This window comes from Hermetia illucens, chromosome 4 (genome assembly GCF_905115235.1).
Source record: "Hermetia illucens chromosome 4, iHerIll2.2.curated.20191125, whole genome shotgun sequence".
Lineage (NCBI taxonomy): Eukaryota > Metazoa > Arthropoda > Insecta > Diptera > Stratiomyidae > Hermetia > Hermetia illucens.
The window spans coordinates 128,891,860-128,919,571 of record NC_051852.1 but is presented as its reverse complement, the minus strand read 5'-3'; the positions used below and the strand labels follow the sequence as shown (position 1 = coordinate 128,919,571).

General features: G+C 40.0%; 1 protein-coding gene across 5 annotated transcripts in view; it reads left to right on the top strand.

Moving 5' to 3' along the window:
- The window catches only part of LOC119656288 (SH3 and multiple ankyrin repeat domains protein 3), a 561,166-nt gene that overhangs the window by 469,298 nt on the left and 64,156 nt on the right, over positions 1–27,712 (top strand). For all 5 annotated transcript variants that reach the window (XM_038062721.1, XM_038062722.1, XM_038062720.1 and 2 more), the window contains 3 exons: positions 6,561–6,729; positions 18,456–18,650; positions 19,059–19,125. In XM_038062721.1, coding sequence (XP_037918649.1) covers positions 6,561–6,729; positions 18,456–18,650; positions 19,059–19,125 — 431 coding nt within the window. The remainder of the gene's footprint in view (positions 1–6,560; positions 6,730–18,455; positions 18,651–19,058; positions 19,126–27,712) is intronic.

Genomic DNA, 27,712 nt, shown 5'->3' with positions numbered 1-27,712 from the left:
GTTTTTCAAAGAAGACAAATTTACTTGTCATACTTTGACACTTTATTGTAAATTGGCTGATAAGCAAACACGGACATATTAGTCCAACCAATAATAGTTGATCCATAATTACAGACTACGCCGAGTGTGACTTGCGGCAAATTAAACCCACTTCGAATTGGAATCAGTTTGCCTTGAACTTAGAAACAACAGCGGATTTAGGAACTTGTTTTCATGGATATATAGGTGTAGTTTGATAGGTTCCAAAGGTTATCAAATTTATCGGGAATCAATTTAATTTTGGTTGTACGCTATTAATACTGTGAAGTCGATACGCAATTTATGGGATGTAAGTTGCTGATTATTTTCGTTTAAAAAGTCAATTCGAAAATAGCCTCAGTAGATACATTTCATTGAAATAAGGAAATTGGATTAATTTTTGAAGAAAAAAAAGTGATCCCTATTTGTATATGCCAAAGTTTTTGGAGCTTCCTTATGCTTAGTACTTATGTATATGCCTAACGTGACCTCATAGTTCGAATTAGGAGATAGTTTGTTAGCCGAAGTCTTAAAATGAAAGATTGTCTTAGAAGATGTTTTTCCTTTTTATTGGCTAAAAGTATTTGGTAATACATACAAATAGAAAAATTGTGACCAATGTCCGTATTTAGCCTTTTTGCGGGAGAACTTTCGAGATGTGGAGATTCTCGTGGGAGTACAGTTTTCTAAAGTCATTCACTTCCTTCAAAAGATTGGCGTTGTCCAACGACAAACGGTGTCCCTGCTCTATTATATGTCTGGCAGCCGCGGACTTCATGTGTGGACTATTTTTATTTTTAGCGGATTCGGTGTTCCTTATGTGTTCTAGCACCCTAGTGTGGACTAGCGGTTTTTTTTTTGCCCTACGCAAATCTTCCCACAGCCTGGGCAAGAAATCTTATAAATGCCGCTTTTTTCCGTACACTCTTTTTGGTTCTTGACTGATTGTATGTATTTTGGGGCCTAGATTTAGATGCATCACTGTGATTTTTTTTCGGATTTTTCGTTTGGACAGTTTCTGAGAACGAGACCTGTTTCAATTTTTGGGCCACACATTTTGATCCCTATCTCCTCTACATTGTACCCAATAAGACCAATTTCGGGAACTACTATTCGAGCCCTTTCATTTGACACCCAACATGACCATATTCTATAAAAAAAATTTACAACCTCTTTCGCATGTATGGGGAGCCCCTTTTGAAACTTAACACAAAATGGCGCCACTCGCTGCATGTAAAGGGGTACACAGACCACATATTCTCACCAAATTTCGTGATAATTGGTTTAGCTGTTCCCAAGTAAATCGGGTGTGGCAGACTGGCAGACTGACAGACGGACAGACAGACATTGAATTGATTTTAATAAGGTTTTATTTCACACAAAACCTTAAAAAGGTGCTCGCAGTAAAAGCACCAGAAGGTTTTTAGGATACTTACTACTTACTTACATGCTTAATACTAACTTAAGTTAGTTAAAACTACTTAAAACTACTATATACAATCGCACCTCACAGTGCTTATCCTCTATGTATCCCTACCAGGCCAGGGGTGTCAAAAAGGAAAAAGATGGAGACTTTTGGGTTATTAGTCACAATTTGGCAGGGCCATGAGGGTCCTGAGAAATATGGTCAATGGGGATGTGCTACCCTGTTGGTAGAGTTGCCAAATTAATGGATTTGCGTGATCTTCCGTTTTCTCGAAAAACCTTTCCATCAAATTGAGAACATATTCTCGAAGTGGTTTCACTCATGATCGCCGATATACTTCGGCATTTTCCCCGATTTTTCTAGTCTTCCAGTTATAAGGGCGGTGCAATATCTTAGTATTCAGCGTTAAAACGCTTCGCATTTATTCATGGCAGGGTTTGAGCAGGTGATACACGTAGGTGCTTCGTAACAGATGATGGGTCTTGTAGAGAATCAGTTTGATTTAGTACTAAAACTTATTTTCTTGCGAAGAAGATTGTAGATTTTACTAACTGGGACGCGTGCTCTATTCATAGTGAGCTCCAGGTGCAGATTAAATTTGAGAAATTCGTGAAACTTAACACCCAAGTATTTGATTGTCTGTGAATTGCTCACTGTTGTATTTCCGACTTTAATTTTCAACCGTTTAGCATTTTTTGGATAGTTCTAGACCATGAGTGTCTATGTAATAAAATAACCTTTTAAACCCAAATTGAAAACTTTCCTAATCTCGATTGCTTACCAATTTTTTATACGGCCGTCCAGTTGACTTGCACACGATGTAGCTTCACACAAGAGTTGTTGCACAATTCTGGAAATCAACGCAAAATGATTTGAATGAAAAAATCGGTTGTATCACGGTTGGAGCAGTCCCTCTGTCTCCAACCAGTAGAACCCTTTCACCGCTAGGTCCCCGCTCCTGTGGCGAATTCTAAGAAGCCACGGAGAGCGCCGGCGGCGTTATCTATCCGCTCGCATTAATAACAAATAAATTTCGAATGTTGTTAATCCTGCTAGGCCACATCACTCCGCCCCTAGATGAAACCTAGGGGTTTCAGCGACTGAACCCGGAACTGCGTTCTCCATCATTCCGCACAGCGAACACGACGTTGTTTTGTGGCGCACACGGGCTTCAGCCTGGATAGGGAAACCACCTTTTTGTATCATCCGATATCGAGCTGGAAGAAATGCTCTCCCCACTCGAGAACACGGTACAGGCCTTCATATGAAAGTTGCACCGGCTTCCGGATGGCATCCGTCCTGACCAGGACGTGCGTGCACGTGTCCAGTTCCTTGGGCGCTCGGACAGGTGCGGACGAGTGTCCGATGGGAGGTGCGGCTTTGATGCGTCAAAGGCTGTCCCTCAGCAGACGTAGCAATCCCGACACTATGAGACCCGATGTCTTGTCGAAGACCGGATCACTTGGGAGCTTTGGGTTCTCCCCGTATACCAGTTCCGCGGCGCTACCAGCAAATTCCTCTCGGCGGGCTGTTCGTAGGACGAGAGGCAAGACTTGAGTCCAGGACGGATCGTCGCGTGCCATAATGGCGGCTTCCAGCGTCCGGTGCCAACGATCTAGCATCCCATTGGATTGCGGGTGGTATGCCGTAGTCCGTTGGTTTTCTATGCGGCCCCTCTGTCTCCAACCAACGGAACCCTTTCACCGCTGGCTCCCCGCTCCTGTGGCGGGTTCTAAGAAGCCACGGAGAGAGCCGGCGTCATCTCTCAAAATGTTTTCCTCGGTTGGAAACCAGGGAAATGAGTCTGACATTATTTCGCTCGGAGGAGGTTCCCTTCTTTCGGATCACAACGATTTTTGCTACTTTCCAAGTAGATAGAAAATAGCCTTTACTAATATAGTTACTAAAAACTGCTAAAAAAACTTTTAAGGAAACGATGAGTGAATGTTTAATGATGGTAATCAGCTCAGGTCCGGCTGATTTTTTACCGTTTAGGTTGTGGGTCAAGCTGGTGAGTTGTGGAAGACTCAGGAAATGTTGCGACTGCGGTGTTCGTAGCCGAAGAAGTCACTAACTTATTGGAACGTATGGAAAGGAATTTTGCAATTGAAATTCGCCTCCATTTGCCGAAGAATTTTATTCAGACAATTAATCCGGGAAAGCAATGCTTTTTATTCTATCATACATTGACTTTATTCTCATATTTGTGAAAAGTCTGCTTGAGATTCCTGCGACATATTTGTTTGACTTTCATGTGTAACATGATGTCATGGGGTAGAGAATTACATTCGTCCTCATCGACTTTTATTAGCTTGGTATTTCTGCGTGTAGCAGTGTTGATGGCGTCGGTGGTCACAATTATTGCTTCCTCGATTTCTTTATCTGACAAGTTTCTGGTTATAACGAGTTTTTCAAATTCAGGTTAGGCGCTAAGTTTGATTTGAATTTGTCCCAGTTTGTGTGAGCAAAGGATCTAATAGTCGTTAGGACACGGTTTTGCAGTTGAGAAAACGAGGAAAAGTGGAGTTCAACTTCAAAATGGTCGTGATGTTTTACACGATTTCACCTGACTACTTTGTTTGGTTTCGTCAGACAGCAGAAAGTATTCGAGGATAGACTGACTACTCCGTCTTGTCAATGTTTCTGGAAAAAGCAAAAAAGGGTCGTGGATCCATTTTAGCGGAGTTTCCTTATCTATATTGATTGCCTTGCCGCCCCAGGATGTGTGTCTCGAGGAGAAGGTAATTCGACTTTAACTGGGGATTGCCCAAGACTTGCAAGTCATGGCCCAGTTGTTCAGCTTTAGAATAACATTTGATATAAACGAAGACTATCAGAATTCGTCTACCATTAGCAGTTTTAACTATTGCTACCGCAGCGGAAGAAATTTGCAGGTTATTGGTGACGACCTCCTCAAAAGCATAGTCCTTTCGAACTAGGAAAGCAGTGCCAGAATTGTTATCGTTCCGAATAATGTTATATCCGGTCTGCCTTCATTAATAGTTAGGCGGTGGGACGTTGGTCGTGTGAGATATTTAATTCCATAAGTTAAGGATAAGTTTAATCACAGCAAATTGACGCTGCTCGTTACTGGGCACAGAAGCGAGAACTTTAACCAATTCTCGGAAACCCTTCTTTGGTTGCTTGACCTTTGCTTGATTCGCTGCTTTCGCATAGAAAACCCCTTGGGCTGGTCAAACTCTATGAAAGTTGAGTAACTGTTTGTTTGACTGAAAATTTCTCAGTTGCTTTCCGGGTTTTGGCAACTTCGGGTTTGGTTGCCATTTCTTTATAGACTGGACACCCACCATAGCTTGCAGGGTGCCCAGTTTGGCCGCAGTTGCAGCAGTGCGGAACTTCCATCGTGGGTCTCGAGCATTCCCCACGCGGATGACTCTTTGCGCATTTAACGCATCTATGCAATTTTGAGTGATATGCCCGAAGTTTTGGCTGTTGTAATACTGCACTTCCTCCACTGGTTTGACCTTTTCGAAGCTAATCTTTTGATGAAGGATGTATTTCACCTTGAAAAATTCACTTAGGTCTTATGAGGGCTCAAAGTTGGCTATAAAAGGAACAGATTGTTATTTGATCGGAAGCGAAGGATTCTCCCTGTGGAGGGCCTTATCTTGTTCATCAAAGTTTCCAACCGAACAAACCTTCGGAAGTGGGTACTCTGAAATGAATTCAGCCATAATTTCTTCAGGGTCAGTTTCCCTGTGGAGACCGCGGATAATTATGGACGGAGTTTCAAGGGAGTTGTAGTGGCACTAAGCTCTTGCTCTTCAATAAGCAAAAAAAATTTAGCGTGGTCCCTGTGGACTAGGCAAAAATGACGGTTCTATCACCCCTCGTGTTTTTAAGGGCCGCCTTTAGAACTTTTCCCTGTTACTAATTTCAATAACTGCGGGACATTAATATTATATCCCGTAATTGGAGGAATTTCCTTCTTTTTTGGGCTTTAAGGCACTAGCAGAGGAGGCACTTGGAGAGCACTTACACTTTTAGCACTCACCTCTTGCTTTTTGAGCTTTGTTCGCTGACAGACGAAGTTAAAAAGGGTTTTCTTGTTACTCCTCGTCAACGACCTCAAGGCACATCTTTTCTGCTTCGGGTCCCTGCCTTGGCTCACTTGCGGGCTCCTGCCGCGTTGGATGGGTTGACGAACTCGCTGCTTGACGTAGCTCGCACACTGGTGGATAGTAAGTTGGTATTTCTGCTGGCTTGGTCAGGAAAAAAGTGTCGCCAGCTTAGATAGCAGGGATTTTACTGTGCCCCTAAGTTCACTGATCTTTTACGCCAGCAGCTCGATTTGAGTATGCTGTTTCTCATTTTGCCGCAGGAATCATCATACTTAGTTCACATTTCGTCGAGCTCACAGGCCCCCGTAGGTATTTGCTACTATTTTTCGAACTTCGAGGGCTAATCCCCCCTTTCCACTCCCGTCTCGTCAGGCCTGTCTCTTCACAGAAAATTGATTGATTCCAATGGAATTCACTTGATGCTTGTTAAAAATTCATAAAAGAAACATTTACAATGCACATGGATACCATATAGATATGCATAAATCATTTGAATATCCTCACAACAATGTCTTCCCGTTGTTATCCAGAAAACATTTATGCAACCCACCAGTCCTTGTCTCATGAAATGCATATCTACGGTTATGCAATTCAATATATGTATTTCTCCATTGTGAATTAGGTCAATTGTTACAAGTTACAATACCTATACAACGCCTTTGATATGCTTATCCGGATTAATTTTGTGGAAGCGCTTAATCCCAGATATTGTACGGTAAAGTTATTAAATCCAATTGAAACATTCATAGGAAATTTATACCAAATGTTATCATGACCATGGGGTGATGTCATAAATTTGTAAATCTTGCATAGAATCATCTTCATTAGACATGAATGATTTATAACAGAAACGTTGAACCCTTATATAAAGGAGCCATATTGAGTTGAATTTGATGGCAAGGATCATAAATTATTATTTATGATTCTAATAAACTTAGTGATTGTAGTGGGAATGGAATTAATCTCTAACAAATATTATTGTGTGAATGTATTCACAATGTGGATAAAAACGTGTTTTTATCTTTTCTTTTCAGTACTCTTCTTGAATTAGGTGCATCGCCTAACTACAAAGATGGAAGAGGTCTCACCCCACTTTATTTGTCTGTCACGAAGAAAACCGATCCAAAGATTGCTGAAAGTTTATTACACGATCACGCAACATTAGGTACACAAGATAGTCAAGGTTGGCAGGAAGTTCACCAGGTAAGTTATTCAAATTTTCTTAAAAAGTAACTATATTAAAACTATTGAATCTATTCCAAGTATTCTAGAAGAGTTGAGTGAACAATAATCCCAAATAAGTAAATAATTGTAGCTGTCCAGAAGAGATGCTTCTCAGATTATCATTTCATCTACATTCAACTTTGTTTTTTTTTTTGTCAAAATTCTTACAAAAGCCGACTTATAATAACAGTTATGTTTATTTATCGGATGAACTATCTATAACAATAATAGTTTCTACCAACCACAGTATAGACTCCGGATATATCAAAAGAAAAAATACCTAGGTTGCTTAATCGGGTGAAGATAAAAACTTTATGTGCCCTCCTTAGCGCCAATCAATCTAATTTTTTGACTTCTCTCTATTTCGATTTCTCGGATCTCCGGGAGAACACCAGCCTCAGTGAAAATCACCACCTTTTTCTTTCGTTTGACAGGTCTGTGCTCAACCAGTTTAAAGTTCGTTTACTAGCATCAGCCAACATTCTATCAAATTTCAGTAGCTGCAGTCCGTCGCACCTTGACATTACCGTCAAGACTTGATGAATTTGCTCTCTATAGGAACAGAGGGCCTCCACAGTGTTCGGGGTTCCTTCTTATTCGATTGGGATGTCATTTGAGGCTTCTTGATAGTCGAAATTATAGAACTGTAATTTTTGGAACGTCTGTGAGTTGTTTGTGTTCTCCTGAGCGATTTCTACTCGTTGTAAATATTGAACCCGGGGATCTAGACTTCATCAAATATCGACCTCATAGTCTTGTTTAGTTACACATCAAATTTCTGAGTTAGCCAACCATTAATCCATGTCGATGTACCATACTCCGCTGTTGAATGAACTGAGTTAAACTGCTGAATCCCCTTCAAAAGCTTGAAGCAAGTTTTGTAAAGTACGTTACTCCTAGTCCTGACTATGACTATAGTAGTTTCGAGATGAAATTTAAATATGAGAATACGATCCAATGGTAGTCCTGTCTACCAATAGATTATTGACATAGAAAAATCCCACCTCCGTTGTAACCATGCTTCATTTCTTAAAGTATTTGCTTAAAATTTTTAGATCTAGCGTCTATGTTACGCCTAGAGGTCGCATTATGCTTTCCCCATCATAAGGCCTCCATTATAGCCAGTACCTGCACTTGGAATACGTTGATGAATCTTGGGAGACCGTGCGAACTGGCTACACTGTACGCATTCGAGAATACTGCCGCACCGAATCCGCTAATCATGGTTGATTTGTCGGTAAAGAATACTGTTCCATTACTCTGCAATAGATTACCAGTCTTCCGTTCTACCGTGGTTGAAAAGACCATAGCAAAGCTCCTTTTGAACTTAAGTTTAAGTGTAGGGACTTCCATAGGGAATGTCCGTTTGCTGCGTTTGGAATTATATAAAGCACTATCCAATATTAGGAGTTACAGAGCATCACACGCTACAGCATATTTAATATGGTCCAGGGAGATGAAGTGTAGGAATACATTGGGCATGTCTGTAGAGCCTCAGTAGCACCTGGATATGGAATTCTTTGCATTCTATTAAGCTTGATTCTGTTGTATTTCTCTCTTAGGATGGGACGAACCACGACACCATGTCGTCTACAGGTTACTGTAGATGAGATGATGTCACAATGAACGTTCCTCTGTTTGCAGCTCTGGCCAAGTGGTCTCTTTTCAGATCAGATTGGATTATGCTGGTTGTTATCATCAATACTAATCCATTATTCAAGACACCATAGCTGCGCCTAATCGCTTTCGATATGAGAACCAAGTGCGCACGTTTCCAGGAGTACGTGATATGTATATCTAGACGAAATACAGCTCCGGTAAACTCTACATGCTACAGATAAAATCCTTTTCGATGTTTGTAAATCTTGACTGGCATTATGCCATCTCGACCTGAAGTTTTATATAAGGAGAAACTTAAACCCTTAATAGATTCCATAGTGAAAATTCAGCATAGCAGTCTAACTCTTTAATATCGATACCGTCCTCGACGAAGCGTCAGCTGTCCTCAAGTATTCGACCGGCTCACACCATTGACCCTGGGTTAAATATTGACCACATCAAAACAGATTCTTTTTTCAGGACTACGTACTCTGCTTTCTATTGTACACATCAAGAGTAAAGTCAGCTCGGATGTCAAGTTTACGAAGTCAAGTTTATTAAGCCATGAAAGCGCACTGGTTTGCATACATTAGGTTGTTGCACATGAAATGGCCGATTTGATACTAATATTTGAAACGACTGTAAAGCTTACAACAATTTATTTATTTAATCAAAATAGGCGCCAGTCGATTCAAAACACTTCTCCCAGTGAGATACAAGAGCATGTATGCCAGTTTTGTAAAAGTCCAATTTTCAGGGGTTGATAACCGAGTTTTTCACCTTTCCAAGTTGATGCAAGTGCCGGGAAATTATCGAATAGTGTACGCCCAGTTTCTCTGCAATGTCTCTCACAGTCTGGTGTGTGCTTAGCACACGCAGCTCGTCGTTATCAATCGATGATCCTGGATGTCCATGTGGCTCACTTTGAAGGTTTACGTCGCCTAACCGGAATTTTTCAAACCACCACCGTGTGATTTGTTCGCTTATCGTATCAGCTCCAAATGTGCTGTTAATGTTCCTGGTCGCCTTCGCTGTTTTATGGCCTAGTTTGAACTCATACAGAAAAAGTATACGGTCTTGGCTCCTTTCCATGCTTTTTTCCTTTTTATTCACTGTTATCACAACGATGGTCAAAACTGAAATGACTACTTGATTAAATGTATGTTTATACTTCATTATCCGATACCAACAGCGCCAACTGATGGTGGTTTGATACAACGAAATCGCAACTAATTTCACTTGATTGCCAAATCGGCCATTTCATATGCAACAACCTAATAAATTGCAAAGCAAATCGCCTGCCCCATTAACGTATTTTATATATTTGTTTTTTTACACGATTCGATTATTTTACTAGCAAGTTAGGGATCTATCCATGCTGAAAGCCTTTAAATTGTCTGTATTGGCTCAAGGTCATTAAGCCAACTACATAAATTGCAGAAACCTAGCTTGATGGCAAAACATTAAGTTTTAAACTCTTCGAAAAATACTCCCGCTGCATTTAGCATCTTTTGTCGCCAGATCCATCGACTCCTTCTCTGCTTTCTCTTGCAATTATGTTACCTTACATATGTCTTCACTTAATACCGTTTTGCTTATTGTTTCTTATGTGTACATCTCGTACGCCTGCCCTTCGAACCTCTACCAAAAATTGTTTGGCAGTTTGTCTGAACTTGCCACCTTTCACGTTTTTCCTTTCTTTCTGTGTAGCGACAACCTACCTATGCTTATTACCCTCTTCCTTTATGAAAACCTATTCAGCCCTTTTGTTGAGGATGGTGGGAGTCGTGAGTCCCACTTGACGACGGACCGGACCACTTGGGAAGCAACCTACTTCCTCTTTTGTAGTCCACGGACTACTCTTTTTAGGCTTAAACATCCAAGGTTTCAATAAAGAACGAAAAAGTTGACTGAGGGTTTTGTCCAGCGCAGAGGCAACTCATCAGACGCTGCCTCACCTCTGCCCTGGGAGCAGCGTGACCGAAAGTAACGACAGATGGTAATCGCTCCACTTAAATATAATCACAATTTATATTCAAATGAAATCCGTCATAAGTCCAGACCTAAACCAGGCCGAAGTAAATTTTTGTTGAGGATGCTGGGAGTCCTGATTCCCCACCCACTTGGTGACGGACCAGACCACGGGAAGCAACTTACTTCCTCTTTTGTAGCCAACGGACTCCTCTTTTTTTGGGTTTTCAAGGTATTCAAGGGCTTCTTGGACCGCAATTTGATCTCATCCTTCTCAACCTACTCGAGCGTAACGCTCTTCCAACTTCCTTTTACATACCCGTATCCCGAAATGGACGCTCACCATTCATCCCGCGAATTTAAAGCAGAGCTTTATCAGCCCAACTCCCACCCTATGAGGCAGGCAATTAAGTTCAACTTCTGGATCAATCGCATATTGACTAACTTAACATTCGGGGGCTAGAACGCTATCACAAAATCCCATTTCTTAGATTCGTCATGGATGTTTTTATTCATATTTGTGGGAAAATAACAAGAGACTGTATGGCTGCCCTCTACGTCACAAAAAAAATGGAGAAAGAATAGACTTGTTCGTGATTCACCATGAATATAGAACTTTTCTAAAACTTAAAAAATAGCCAATTGCCCGTGCTGTCCCACGACACATAAACAATTTGGCGAATGACATGAGACAGATTGAAGCGTGAAAATGGCCTCTACCCCTCCCAAGTCTAACCGGGACAGAAATAAGCAAGCGCGTATCTACGGTACACTTAAGTACAGAAGGCAGACCTGCACGGTTAATTTCGCAATTTTCTTTATAATGGCCTTGGTGACTGATCATGGCCAACTGTCTGGGCTGTCAATTTTGTCAATAGTCATAACATATCTCTGTTAGTCATTACAATGTTCTTCACACCATCTTTTCTGATCTTCTCCCCAGTTGGATTCCGTCTTCTCCCGCGTGTCTCTGCTTTTATCCAAATTAATTCAGCACGAAAATGGGAAATTCAAAAATAAATCACTCACCTTGCTGTGAATTCATTCGGATAAACGGTACTTGGCGACCGTTGAGGCCGCACTACCACAGTGCAATTCCAAACCGTTTTGGTCGCACATTCGCAATTTCTAGAACTCTCATCATCCTTCCCCGAAATTATTCTGTGGCTTACTTTCTTTTCTCCCGTACTGGTCTCCTCCTGTATGTTATTCAAGTTCGCTCGCCGTTCCTCCCTTTCTGTCTCCTTTATTTAGTTCCTTGATGGACTTGTTGATACCAACATCGGACCTGATCCCGATATGTTTCCTAACGTTTTCCTAGTTAGTGGTAATCAGTACATCTCCCTTCCTATTTGTCCTAGCTCTGTCCCCGCCGGACCTTTCTTAGAATCTAAGTATTCCCACCAGCATCTTGATATTGACTAGTGAAAAGGCCAGAGCGAAATGGACCAACGAAGGAGATCGGATGATTGCAACCCGGCTTAAATGATTATAACTATGGAAATCCTTACAATACAGGTTCGTAACTCCTCCTGAAATACAGCGGTGGTTGGATAAACTGGGCGCTTAAATTCAAAGACCGGCTGAAAAATCGATGTCAGCGAAATCTGTGCTTTAAAAAAGCTGAATTGGGCATTAAGATGATGTGATTGGACAGTACACGATTGAAGATGAATTGAACCCAAATTTATTTTGTTAGAATATGATAATCCGCTCCGTTTAGATGCGGAAAAGGATACATAGAAAGAAATTAGTCAGGAGTGCTGATAATACTGAAAGTATAAAATATTGTTGACAAATGCATTGTGCTTATTTTGGAAAAATTTTATAAACACCTCAGTTAACATTCCAGAACAATTTTCTGAAGAGTTGTCTGTGCCCTGAATGGAAATAATAAATAAATAAACACAAATAATCATGAAATGGAATATAATACTGGAAGATTTGGTGGAAGCCCTACTATAATTAGCGATTCAATATTAGGACAAAGTTGCATCTTTTGTTTAAATATACTGCAACCTCAAATATCAGTAAAATCTCAATGCTTCATTAAAGTTAACTCTGAGATATTTAATATATATACACTAGGAGTTATGTACAATCGGAACCGTCGTCGCCGCATATATTCTTATATAAGAAATATATAGAACCATTTATATTTGAAATCCAAGCTTCCAGTTTGCAGCTTGTTTTAAAGTTTCTTTATAACAAGGCTATAATTAGTTTCCTCTGACGGCATGAAACTGGAAAAAGTAAGCTTCTTCGGATGTGGATGGATTGGATGCCGTCGTTATCCTTTGGAAAGCCAACTTCATTTGCAATAAATTGTTTATATATCCTGAAAATATGCAGAAATAGCTAACAAACATGCAAAATTCACTACGAAACTGAAGAGCTAGGTTTCGAAGATAATACGACTCTCAGATACAATACTTTATCTTTGAATGTAAGAACTAATTCAACTTCACAGTTATTTCTATGCAAGTGCGAGTAATTTGATACTAAACGCAACGAATACATTCTTTTCTTTCTTACCAAACAAACATCTTCGAAGCATATCTTGAACTACTTCAAAGTATACTTTACAGCATAAATCAGCAAATTCACCTATCACAATCAGCCGCTATATCTTTTCAAATTAGCACCAGCTAAATCTAAGTCCGGGTAAACAAAACTCACCCATGTAGGCGCCAATCTTTAATCTTAATCTGAACAAAAGTCCATAGTCTTAAGCAAGGCTGTATATTCTCTACACAAATATAATTAGTCCTACCTCCTACCGAAAGGCGACTTCAGAATGGTGCTAAAAACATTCCCAAATAGATGACGAAGCAAATAGCGAACGGTCGTATGAAATCGAGAAGATAAACATATTGTTCTTGGGAATGTAAGAAGAGTAGATAAATAAATAACCATACTTACATATGTACCAAAATTCTGCGTTGCATAGAATCCTCGTGCTAACTAAGATTAACGGTCGAAATGGCGTGAAGTAGATCGTGTTTTGTGATAAAATTTGGAATGTACACAAGACATGAATGAAAAGTAAGTCAAAAGATATTTAAGGAATTTATCTTGCGAAAAAATCAGCGAGAAGATAAGATCTGAAACGAAATTCAGAACCATGAATAGAAAATGCTGATATTCAAATTGCAAAGCAGCATGGACAGGGTATAAAGTTTAAAAATATTTAAAGAGAGATAAATTTTATTAGCATAAATTTGAAAAGAAACCGGCGACGAAGTTAACCCATTTCTGTCTAAATGAAATATATCCTTGGAGTGAAAAAAGATATATATATATATAAACAAATTTCTTTTTTGACGTTTGAAAATCTCATGTAGCTATAGTTTTCAGTGCGGGGAGGGGTGGCAATATTTCTAATGGAAAAATACGACGAAGCCCTGCCTCAAATGGCAAATTAGCTACTTCCAAACATCCCGGCTTTGCGCCGAGGTCCACCAATTCGATATCTCTACGTCGCTTAATTTGCAGGAAATCAATCAACGGCTGATGTTGAGCTGCGATAGTGGCATATAGAACCGCTTTGTTCTGACGCTAATAAAATGCAGGCGTTTTAATCGAATTGTGTTTTACCGTACCCATCATAAAATGTAGGCAAATGAGGCATTCATTTGATAAATTATGTATCGAAAAGTACAAGGTCATGAGTATCCGGAATATTTTTCCTATAACTGCTTTTCTTCTTTTTCTTCAGCCTTTGTCCCGTTCACAAGCGGGGTCGGCTCGTCATGATCGGTTTCGCCATTTGACACTGTCAAATGCCTTATCTGGATGCAATCTCGAGGCTTTTAAATCCCCATCCAGCATATCAAGCCACCCTTCTTTCGACCTGCCTTTTGGTCGTTTACTATCGACTTCGAATTGCGTGACTATACCATCGAAGACGTCTCTCTCGCAATTTTTCCACATCGGTGCAACCACATAACGATCGCGGATATCCTCATTTCGGATGTGATCAAAACGTGTCACGCCACTAGTCCAACGCAACATCTTCGTCTCCATTACCGCAAGACGCCATTCATTATCTTTTATAGTCGGCCAACACTCAGAACCATACGGAGCGACAGGACGGACGACATTGCGATGATACGTCGATCACAAAGAACACCAGTTGTGGAACGCCACTTCATCCAGGTTGCCTTAATGCGTGAAGCAATTTCATAACGCAATTCTCCATTGGCTGATAGCTTTGACCCGAGGTATTTAAATCGCTCAGTTTGGGCAGATCACTGCCGCTGATTGTGCCGTGCCATGATTGTGCCCGTTTCATGGGAATCGGTAGTCAAAAATTCACTTTTATTCAGATTCAATCTGAGATCGTTTTGCATGAGGCGATCATTCCATTTTTGGATAAGTTGCTTGAGATCATTATTGCTATTAGATGTTAGGAAGACATCATCTGCATAAAGCAGTCTATAGGGCGCTGGACGTTGGATGTCCCGTGTGACAGTGTCCATAACAAGAACAAAGAGGGGTTGTGAGAGGGCGCTTCCTTGCTCAACACCAACAGAGACATGAAGCGGTTTTAATACATCCTCTATACTTCGAAATTTACTTTTCGGATCATGGTAGAGCAATTGAACCCAGCGCACGAGTCCTTTTGGCACTAAGTGTTATTGTAAAGCATACCAGATGAGTTCGTGTGGTACACGGTCAAACGCTTTCTTTAGATCCAAAATACAATGTAAAGAGGGCGATGCTTCTCACGGTGTTTCTCCATGAGTAACCTCCCATAAGTCCTCTTGACGTCTACCATTTCACCCACAGGACCATTAATATCGCTCCCATTAACTGTCATGACGATGTAATCATCGACGGGTGCACTACAGTTTGTTTTGTCGATTAGTTGCTAGAAGGCGTTTTTTTCGCCTTGTGTCGACCTATCTGTGCTATATGTTTATGTAGTGAAGCTAGTGAACAATAGTGAGCTTCATCAGCCGGTCATCAAATCGCTCGACTCCTAATGCCATCAAGGAAATCCCCAGGGGTGGCAATGCTCTTGCAAGTTCCTCGGTCTTTTGAGTGATATCCTTCATGGAGAGAGACCGATTGAATTCCTAGTAAGCATGCTGCTTGCAGTGAGACGACCACATCAGACTGTACATGTCCTTTACGGACTAGTTTGTACGTCGCTTAGTCTGTCTTCTGCGGATTCCGAAATTATTGGCTGGAAAAGGATTCATACTTATGAAATCAATGCGCCTGTGGTCTGAGGATATGATATCGTTGCCTGCCATTCTACTATAGGATCCGTGATATCTCGGCCCTCTGACATAATATCAAAGACTTCTCGCCTAGTTAGTTGCATTGAAGAAAGTAGGTTCATTACCAAAATGGAGGGTCTTCAGTTTGGTCTGTACTAGGTGTTGTCATAGTCTAGCTAATGTTCAAACTGCCCCAAAAAATACTTTGGGCATTGAGATCGCACCTTGCTATTACCCCCTTGCCTTTACTCTTGGCATACTGACTTCGACCTTGTCATAGGGCTAATTATCAGGACAACAAGGGAATTCTTTATCTTCCTATTGAATTTTTGAGGTTCATTTGATCGTTGAGATGTCACCATCTCAAAGGTCATTATCAAGCGTATGCAAGTACGGGGTATACCGCTGCCCTTCGCGTACAATAGATTAGCATAGCGTGAGCTTATAACTGCAATTTCCTCGCCAATAACTCAAAGTTCTTGTAAATAAATATTTTGCAGCAATTGATTCGAAGACTGATAAATGCAGCGGCCTTTTCACGATGTTGCAAATTTATTTGGAAAATATTATATCTCACTTTTACCTTAGATAAAGATGCCGTAGATTGTGTGCTCCCTTCATTAGCCTTAGGAGCCGACATTTGTATTGTAATGGTTTCAGTAGTAGAGACGGCTACCGGGTTGTCCAAGAACACCAATAGTAAGGAAAGTTTCTGTCCTGTCAGCTCTTTCTTCTGCTGTTGCCTTGCAGCAGTTGAGATTACCTGAGGTTATAGTTTATCCGAAAGCAGTTTGACGGAAGACTGGTCCAGAAACAAATACTTATCCATGAGTAAGAGTTTCGATTCAGTAGGTGATGCCAATTTGAGCCTAAACTAAGGAGTATTCACAGGATGGTATGTTTCGGCTTGTCCGTTAAGAAATAGGTTCAGTCGGTTTGGTTCCAAATTGAATATGTGGAGAATCTGAGCCTATACTCCATCAATGAGCTCAGGGTTGCCCCTCTCTTACAGGAAGATCGTCAGAATTGAAATTTAGTGTTTTTTTTAATTTGAGGTCATTGTTCTACCGAGGAAAGTATCTGCCGAGACAAGATAGTTAAAACTGGAGGTTGTCTGGAACAAAGAGTTCACCGTTCGTGGTCACATTTTGCCTTGGGTTTGATTACCGCATAGTATCCGAGGAGATACAGAGAACTAAGCACCTCAATATCTGCTTCTGAAATTTGACCAAGTACTCAAGCACAAATATTTAAAACGAAAGACGACTAACGGTTTCGTCCAGGGCAGAGACAACTCATCAGATGCTACCTCACCTCTGCCCCGGGAGCAGCGTGACTTGGCAACAGGTGGAAAACACTCCTTTTTATATAATCGCAAAACACGACAAGGGTGCGAAGCTAAACCAGAGCTAGATTTTTGTTTGGGATATGGTTTAATCCGGTCCAACATCAAGTAGATGTGGACTTAGGATCCCTAATATCCTAAATACAAATATTTGCTTTTTTAGTTTTTGGTTAGAATTGTCAGTGAATCAGTGTGAAGTAAGGAAAGAAAATGAAGTTCCCTTGCAGGGCTTAGAAAAGGACGGGCACTACTATGCTCAACCTGCCTTTTCACAAATTCTTGGTTGTGAATGTTGTTTTGAAATAAATCAGTTGGATCAATGAACATTTCAAGAATATCTCAATAAAAAATGCTAGTCTAATTCTCCAAAATGAAATCCAATTGCAGCACAATCTTCCACAAAACTTGCCAAGTTTGTCAAAAACTTTTTTTCTTCGGGCAACTCACATGATTCAGGACAGACGATTGTTAGCCAGCTTTTTTTCAACTCCAGAAAATGCTTCGAAGTGTTGCGAAAGTAAAAGACAACAAATAAGTCCCTAATTTAATAATATATATTTTAAGAATCTCTTCAACACCGAGGAGCAGGCAAATTTCCATGAAACGCAAAAACCCGCTAAGGCTGACTTTAAGCACTAATTATAATTTCGAATTCGTAATTTTTATTAGTCCCTTTGTCTTATTCCTTCAATCTACATCAAACGGCAATTCGAAATGCAATACAATCACCACAAATAATGGACAATTATTATTATTAGGATTGATAGGACTAGTGCAACAACTTGTCCGATTGGGAACCTTAAACTTTTCGGTGTCAATTTTCTCTCTGACTCCAATTATTAAAACGACGTTCGTAGTCCCTAGCTTGATGTATGTTAAAATAGTTAGTATTTTTATTGAGGGCCGAGTTGGTTGAACATTAGCCCTTCGATCTCGTTGCTTCGGATTCGAATCTTGCTTGGTCATGGGGACTGTTATTCGTCTTTGTTTCGTCCCGCGACTGTAGGTTGTAGGCTAACTTTTGGTGTCTAGTTTGATGGATTTTCATTTTTTTGAAGAACCTGAAACCAGAGTACCTTACCATACTTACGTACTTCTGAAATACTAAAATAGTAAAACGCTTTGGATTTATTATACTCAACAATTTTCGGAAACGTGTGCATATGAAAGTTCCGATGTTATGTCATGAATCAACAATTTCCTTTGAACTCCACGAACTATTTATATAGCAACTAATAAGCAACACACCTATTTAAAATTAACAGCACAATTTCAAAAAAGAAAAAAAAAATACTCAAGAAGCATCTTACTGTGCAGCTACAATTTATAGATTTTTTAATTTATCAAAGTAGAAATTAAAACAATTTAGTACTTTAATTGGTGACAGTGACTCCTTTTTGAATTCTCTACTGTCAGCATCCTTTAGATTTTATTTGGAAAACATCAAACCTTATAAGAGACTAAGATACTTAAACAATTCCCCCTTTTTTATAGAATCTATCTTTAACTATTTTTTTCTTATTTTTTTACTATCTTCCCTATTATGTTTATGACAAAATAAGGCCTGTCGACATGGTCTTGTACACCATTTGGAACATTTATTGTTTTATGGTGCGGACATGGATGGCCGTAATGCTTCCGGTAATACACCTCTGCATGTATGCGCTGTTAACAACCAAGAGGCTTGTGCTAGAATGCTTCTATTTCGTGGTGCCCAAAGAGGTGCACTAAATTATGCAAATCAAACACCCTATCAGGTATTTATTGTGTGATTTATGTTTGAATTTTCCATGAGAATAAGTGAAGGTAGTGAGTAAGGATGCAGAATTGGGTCAGATTTGAATGATTAATTTTTAAGGAAAATAAATTTCAAGTAAAGGAGACATTCATCCATTTGTTCAGTATTTGTAAAAAAGAAATAGAAAAGGATTAATTTGCGTCCTTCTAGTACTCCTACCATTTTAACTCGCCCAAAATGGATAAATGATTCCTCACTTTGTAGTAAATATTTCACACTAATGACAGGGTTCGGTTTCTTTGGGGTTTTTTTTTAAGTAAAAAATATTTCATTGAATTTATATTAATTTTAGTTTGCACTTGTTCCAGTTTTTTCAGTATCTTTTATAACTAATAATTTACGTCTTCCTCCTCTTCTCCACAAATAGGTTGCAGTTATTGCTGGAAATTTAGAACTGGCTGAAATGATTCAAAACTATAAATCTGATGATATAGGTAAGTTCATCTTCATGTGTATATCTACCATCCCTAGTTTCATTTAATTCACATATTTCAAATACTATAAATGTTTCGGAAAATCTAAACACAAAGTTAATGTTCTCCTTATGTGAATATGGAAGCTATTAAACATTCAAATTGAATATTTTTTGGCATTGTTCGTTTGTATGTTTGTTACGCTCGTTCGTTTTGTTTCTCTAGAGAAACATGTTTGAGATGCAAAATAAAATTATAGAAATAAAAATGCTCAGCTAAGTATGTTTTTTCGGCATTTTGTCAATTTTTCCGCAGAAATTTTATAATAAATACTTTTAATCTACGTCGTTTCTGTTTGTTTCATATCAATTGTTATGTTACTTTGTTTATATATTTGGTTTGGAAATTACTATTTTCTGGAAATCACATCTGTTATACATGAAAGCTTTCCCTCAAAACGTTATTTTGTCTTGTTCGTTGTATTCTTGAGATTGTTAAAGTTAGTGGTTACGTTTATCCGCTCCTTAGAATTAGCCGTAGTCAACATACGAATGCATTTGGGCGAATATAGAGGCACAATTTGTTCATGCACGTTTGTTATTTAATGTTAATTGAAGTTTTGGATAGTACGACTTCATCTATTTATTCTTCATCCCATCTATTATTCGTTTGGCTCAAATGTTTTTCTAGTTCAATGTTTTGTCTAGTTATATCCAATTTAGGGCTTAAAAATTGTATATTAACTCCGAAAGGTTTATTTGAATCATTGAAATTTGTTATCCATCTTTCGGTAAGTGCTTTAAATAGGTTAGTTTAAGATCGTTCAGTATTAATTGTCAATTAGGCAAGATGATTCGTGTATGCGTTACATTTTCCCATGGAGCCGATTAACACGATTAGTTTAGTCTCTTGAACACGAATATGAAGGAGAGCCATTAATAAATGAACGCGCCTTCGAAAGTTTTTCAAAAAGAATTGTATTCCTGCATTCTGGTATTACCATTAGTATTTTGTTGATAAGAACGCCTGATTACAAATTCTCAGATCATTGATTGATCTTGTACTTTACCGCAAGAAGAGCTGTTTTTTTCATCTTATCCTTATCTACAACCAAACTTATGAATATCTCCCACACGAACCACGTCACAAGCTAGATATCCTACAGTCATGCAAAGGATAAAATACAATAACAAACGCCTTCCAAACCCATCTTATCCATAAAATTCAACCTATTCTAATAAAAATTTATCGTAGAACCATTCACGCCTCTCCATCCAATATAATCACTATAAAATCCATTATGTAAATCTTGGAGAAAACTTTCAGTAGTGAATAAAAACCTAAGCCTTTAAGGCTTAAAGCGACTATTAAATATGTTATATCTAAAAATTGCTCACGCGATGTCTTTAAATATCAATTATTATGAACACGAAAAAAGTGGTAGCTGGAAGAAATGGAAATAACGGACTATCTTTCCTTGCGTGTATAATAATTTTTGCAAGGTCATTTCTTTTTCTCTATTTCTTTCGGTTTTATTTACGAATATTTGCACGGAAAAACCGTTAATAATTTAACTACATTTGAGAATTATCGAGTTTTTTCTATTATAGTTTACATAAAGGGAATTTTATGGGTAGGCGAAGCTGAACCTTCTTAGGAAGGAAGCTATATAACTTTACTTGAAAAAGGAACTAGATAATCAATTCAATAGTAATTGTACATTCCAGAAATTATGAGTTATTGCAGAAATCTAAGATTGATCTTACTCTAATTTTTAAAAAAGAAATTGAGATAGTTGACTATTTAGGTTCGCCAGCACTTAGGTGCAACTCTGCAAAAGTCACTATCAATACGCGCTTAAGTGCTGTTGTGCTAACTAATTCATGACAGTGGCTAGCGTCTTTAATTTCTCAAACGTTATTTTCCAAAAATATTACGTCTGGTATGAGTATTGAAATCCATGTATCAATCAAAATGGAAATATAAACGTCACCAAGTAGACCATAAAAGCGAAACAGGAAAAAATAAGTGGCTCAATGACGTGTCATTACTATTGATCCCAATCAGCTGATCTAAGACTTGAATGTTTACCGTAAAAATTAAAAGTGTCCTAGCACGGTTCAAAAAGTGGATGCAAATTGAATAGTTGCACCACCGATTATTATCATAATTATTTGAATCGAAAGGAAAATAACATGGGATTAATATTAATGAACGATGACCAAAGACCATACGAGTTGACCTGGGTTAATTTAGGTCAGGCAGGCCGATCAGTCACGCCTGAACAATCCACCATCAATTCAGTCGCCTGAACTGAAAATAGTCGGACAGCATCGTGTGTTCAATACTAGCCATGAAAAGCGACGAGACGCAAATCAGATATTTTTGTGTTTGAGCATTTTTAATAATGTTTACCAGTTAAGATGTCCATAAAGTTCTCACTCACAGCCTAAACAAATATTAAATTGTCGCTCACTGCCTAAACTCCTTATGTGCGACGATCGTCGACAGGGCACGTCAACGCACACCCATATCGGTTTTCCTTAGCTCCTTTCGGGTGGCCGAATCGGTTTTCATTCGATCAACGGCTGCTAAAAAAATGGCAAAATTGACCGTGAAAACTCGTTCGCATTACTGCAGCTCCATTGAAGCGCTTGCCTGCCTCTGGGCTATCCAACCTCTCACATCATTGCCAAAATTTCACGTATCCTTGAAATATCGAAAAGTACTATCAGGCCAAGTTGAAACGCAACAGCTGCGAGTTAAAAATGGAAAACTGAAAAAAAATACAGGATCGACAGCGCGCTTGAAATCGGGAAAAATTCAGACCCGAGTGCCGTGGTCGAGAGGGGATGATCCGTAACGGATAACATGTTTTCCTTACTTCAAATCTTTAGGAACCTCGACGTTTTAGATCCCCACTCTTCCTTGGTATTTTTGTGGTATTAACTGCGGCATCAATTATAGAGGTATCACGTTGCTGAGTACCATCTATAAGATATTCTCCACTATCTTGCTAGGCCGGATAGCCCCATACGCCCAGAACATCATTGGCCCATACCAAAGAGGCTTCACTCCAGGCAAATCAGCGACAGATCAGATTTTCTCTCTGCGGCAGGCGATGGAAAAACTGTTGGAATATGGACAACAGTTGCACCATCTGTTCATCGACTTTAAAGCCGCCTATGATAGCATAGCCAGGGTAAAACTGTACACGGCCATGGGAGAATTCGGTATCCCGACGAAATTAATAAGACTGACTAGGCTGACCCTGACCAATGTGCGAGGCCAGATAAAAGCAGCAGGATCACTCTCAAGACCATTCGACATCAACAACGGTCTACGACAAGGGGAGGTGCTATCATGCGTCCTCTTTAACCTGGCCCTCGAGAAAGTGATCCGTGATGCTGAGGTGAATGCAAGAGGTACGATCCTCTTCAAGTCCACCCAACTACTGGCCTATGCTGACGATATCGACATCATGGGACGAACCACCCGAGACGTACAAACTGCCTTCATCCAGATCGAGCAGACGGCGATTGGCGCGAGATCTTGGGCTGCACATCAATGAAGGCAAGACAAAATATATGGTGGCAACGTCAGCACCGAAGACGAATCAACCAACAACATCAAACCGCACTGGTCAAACACGAAAAAGAATAAGGATAGGAGAATACAACTTTGAAACCGTTGACAATTTCTCCTATCTAGGGTCGAAAATCACAACCGATAACAGCTACGATGATGAAATCCGCGCACGGTTGTTGTCAGCCAACAGAGCCTATTTCAGCTTACAAAGACTGTTTCGTTCGAAACGTCTCGCCATAGGGTCAAAGCTCTTACTGTACAAGACTATGATCTTGCCAGTCCTCATGTATTCCTCGGAAACTTGGGTTCTTAGCAAGAAAAATTGCGAACTCTTGGCCGCGTTCGAGAGAAGAATCCTCCGAAGAATTTTTGGCCCCCTACATGAGGATGGACGATTCCGTAGCCTACACAATGACGAAATCTATGAGCGATACCATGACCGCCCGGTTGTGGATAAAATCCGGCTCAATAGATTACGGTGAGCGGGTCACTTAATCCGTATGGATGAGGATGATCCCACCCGGAAAGTCTATAAGGGCAATATCTATGGTAGAAAAAGAAGACGAGGCAGACCCTGCCTAAGATGGAGCGATGGCGTGGGCCAGGACGCCAGACAGCTTTTAGGGATATCGAATTGGTGGACAGGTGGTTACGCAAAACCGGGATGTCTGGAGTTCCTTATTAAGGCAGGCCTAGACCGGGTACCGGTTGTTGCGCCGTTGATGATGATGATGATGAACTGCGGCATCTAGGGAGAAGTGGGTAAAGGGAGTCCTCGAACCAAAGATTTAACTCAAAGGCTCATAATAATTTCTTAATTCAAGATGAGAATTCAACATAGACAAATAAAAACAACCCGGAAACCGAAAGCTCGGCGTCTGTATTTACCATGTTTAACTACTTACTTTAGTGTGATATTTTGGGTTGCAGTAAATTTACATGGAAAAGACAACTATGTACTGTAATTTTATCAGTAATAGTACGACTTTGATCAAGTTTGGGGATATCATGCTTCATACTATAGTCTGTATCACTGCAAATTATAACTCTTGGATAAACTAAAAGGTGGTTTCTAGTCGATTCCCCAAAAACGTAGTAATATACTGTTATTAACTTAATTTGAGTAGATCGATATCGAGAGTGTTTGAAGGCCTGGACGTCGTACAGAAACAGCTTCATGACTTTTTTCAGATTTTTTGGTTGGATAGTTTCTGAGAATGGGTCCATTAAAGAGATCATGACTTTCAACCCCTGCACTTCCCGCCTTTCCAATAAATGTCAAAAGTAAGATTGGTATCGAAAAGTACTAATCGAGACCTTTCATTTGATACCCAACATGATTATATTCGGTGAAAAAAACACTGTTCTCACCTCACCAAATTTCGTATTAATCGCTATAGTCGTTTCTGATAAAAGTGCGTCTGACAGGCAGACATTGAACCGATTTTAAAACGGAATATCGGTCGAAGTGGAAACGCAACGGACACGAAACTAGAAGTGGAAAAACAATACAAAATACTGGCGCGACCGTTCGCACGAAGCCGAGAAAACTTCAGACCCAAGTGCCGCAATCGAGGGAGAAGGCCACGACGGATCACATCCTCATTCGATCTTTCCCTACCTCAGATCTCTACCGGTCTTAGAGGCTCCTACTCTTTTATGGCATTTTTAGTGAGATTTTTGCGAGAGTTTGAAAGGAAAATTCAACATGGACAAGGAAAAAAATAAAACAAACTAGCGAACGAAGTATGTATAGAACTATATGGTTGGTTTTTCTTTATTTAAAGTTCTAAGGATCCATTCACAACATGGTTCACATCCTTCAAGAATAAATAATTATGGTCGCTATCATATAAATTCCTTTTCACATAATTGTTTGTCTGAAATTAAACTAATATACCTGCCTGTCGCAGTGGTTATTTTTTGTCGATCTCTTCCTAAGTTTTCCAGTCCCTTTCATATCTCACGGCGTCATACAAAGCTGTTTTCTGAAAGATACCACTTAATTCGCACGATCGATCGAAATACGGTCTTACGACTACCGAGAAAATCTGCTGCAGCCAACAATGGTCCGAAAGTTTTCTATGCAAGTTTGTGGTATTACTTGGCTTCAATGGTTGCGTCATAACGCGCGTATCAGAAAATTTTAACAAGGTCGTAAATTGACTAAACAACAACAGGAACTAACCTTTCCTAAATCAGCTATATCCTTATAAAACGCTGACATTTTATCACCATTGCTGACTGCGAAGCCCATTCCTATGGGACCAACGCACCTCAACATCGGACATCGATAGCGAATCAAGCCAACAATAAAACAAGATAAGGAAAACATTGGCCCATCGCATATTAACTACTGGTGGTTTCGCGCTTGGGCTTCGCTTGGGTTTCGCGAGAAAAACGAGGAAATGATCTGACTTACGCGATTCCGAATCATCAAAAATGTCGAAGAATCTAGGAAAAACGTTAATAACGAATTACGGCGGATGCAACCCTCGAGGTCACCAAGTTAGCTAAACAGTTCATCAATCGAGATACTTGGCTATGGAATGATGATGTCCAAATGAAGGTCTGTGAAAACAAACGCCTTTCTTAGAAGTTTTTCGACGATAAAACGATGGCCAGTTGACCAATTCACAGAAATTTCAATCAGGGAGTGACGGATTGCCATGGAAGAAATTATTCATCATCTACTTCCGCATTTCGACATTTAGGGCAATTCCACCTTTAAGTGCCACTGGTGTTTTGAAATGGCGAGGAGGGACACGGGGGTGCAATTCTGTCGATCGAATCAACGGCAAGTGGCCAAGGAGAATCTCATTGGTTATGATACAATTGGCGAATGCTCCATGGCCTTGGGCGATGAGACCCAAGTCTACACTGGGATTGACCTGAAGTGACAGTTCGACCACGACAAAACTCGAGGTTATCTGGCACCATCGGGTTCGGAATATCCCTCTTAGTTCATATGTCAGAGGAGAATTCCTAGAGCATGTGTTCTCGACCCGGTTATTTGCGATAGAGATCTGAGTAGGACTTGTATTCACCAGAATCAATGCTGAGTTTACACTCAATATAAACTCGTACCGTTGGTTTTGTTTGTAGTCACCCAGTCAATCCGCGTCTTAAGAGGTGGGATTAGGGCAACACGGCCGGTACTCACGTCAAACCACCAAGCCTAAGCTGTCACCGTTACAGAAGTTGTGGAAGCAGTAATCCAAATAAGATCGGAGAAAACAATAGAACCTGATGAGATCCCAGCTGAACTCTGGAAAGCGAAAACGGAGATCCAATATTGTGAGGAAAACATTATGTGACTGTCAAGAAAGAACCACTGTTCCAAAGAAAAAGAAGGTGGTCCAGCAGAATATTCAAATTACCGTCCGATCAGATTGCTGTTGCAAAATTTTTGAACGAATTTTTGACAAAGGTACTGGTGCCATCGTATCGTTCAAATAATCGCATATCAAACTGGAGTACGAGGCAACCAGCTCGAGCAACTCCTGCTCCTTATTAAACACATTCGTCCATCGCACTGTTGAATATGTTATATAATTAATGTATAAAGAAGCATACATAGTTCGGCGACGGCAATTCATCTCAAAATCGCAATCGGCTCTGCACAGACTGGAAACGAAAAGGTGATATCGTCACCTACTGCCAACGATTATTATTATGATTTGCTATAATAAACCTATGAAAATTCAAAGCGATTTTATATATAGTTGGGAATGTCTGTGTCTCTGTCAGAGGGTGAGTTCATAATCTCTCCCAGTCGTTGGACGATTAACGATGCAAAAAAGTCCTTCCTGCCTAACCGTGCCTCCACTTTATCAGTCTTAGAAGTGCTTGAAGTTTTTAGATATTCTTTCCAATCAGAAAATAAGCATAAAGTGGCATCCATACGATTTCATTCATGGCTTTGCAGGCAAAGTGCGTTTTTATCAGTATTGAGGCTCATAGTAGCATATATATTAGGTTGTTGCACATGAAATGGCCGATTTGGTACTAAAATTTGAAACGACTGTAAAAATTACCAAAATTTATTTAATTAATCAAAATAGATGCCAGTCGATTCAAAACACTTCTCCCAGTGAGATTCAAGAGCACATATGCCAGTTTCGTAGAACTCCAATTTTCGGGTGTTGATAAACTCGTCGAAGGCAATATTGATGGCCTCTTCATTCTTAAATTGTTTTTCCGCCAAAAAATGATCCAAATGCTTAAAAAATTGGTAGTCGGTTGGCGAAAGGTCCGGTGAATATGGTTGATGAGGCAGAGTTTCATATCGCAATTCGTTCAACTTTTCAACCATTGTTCTGGATACTTGAGGTAGTGTATTGTCGTGAAGGAGTATCACACCGTCTCTGTTGACTAATCTAGGCCGTTGAATACTCACTTTTTGGTGCATTTCCTCGAGTTGGGAACAGTATTTCTGTGCATTTATCGTTTCTCCAGGTGCCAAAACAGAATAGTGAATAACTCCAACTGTAGACCACCAAACAGTCACCGTTACCTTCTTCGGATAAAGGCTCGGTTTCGGCATATGCTTCGGTGGCGCATCAGCATGTAGCCATTGTGCTGATCGGCGACGATTGTCGTAAAATATCCGCATTTCATCACAGTCACTGTTCTGTGCAAAAAGGGATCGCTTCTGTTGCGGGAGAGTAAAGAACTGCAAATTTTCTTTCGGGAAACGAATAGTGTACGCCCAGTTTCTCTGCAATGTCTGTCACAGACTGACGTGTGTCGGATTCGAGTAGCAAAAGCAGCTCGTCGTTGTCAATCGATGGTCCTCGTATCCACGTGGCTCACTTTGGTTTACGTCGCCTGGCCGGAATTTTTCGAACCACCGCCGTGTGGTTCGTTCGTTAACCGTATCAGCTCCAAATGCGCTGTTAAAGTTCCTGGTCGCCTCCGCTGTTTTCTGACCGAGTTTGAACTCATACAGAAAAAGTATACGGTCTTGGCTCTTTTTCATCCGTTTTATTCACTGTTATCACAACGATGGTCAAAACTG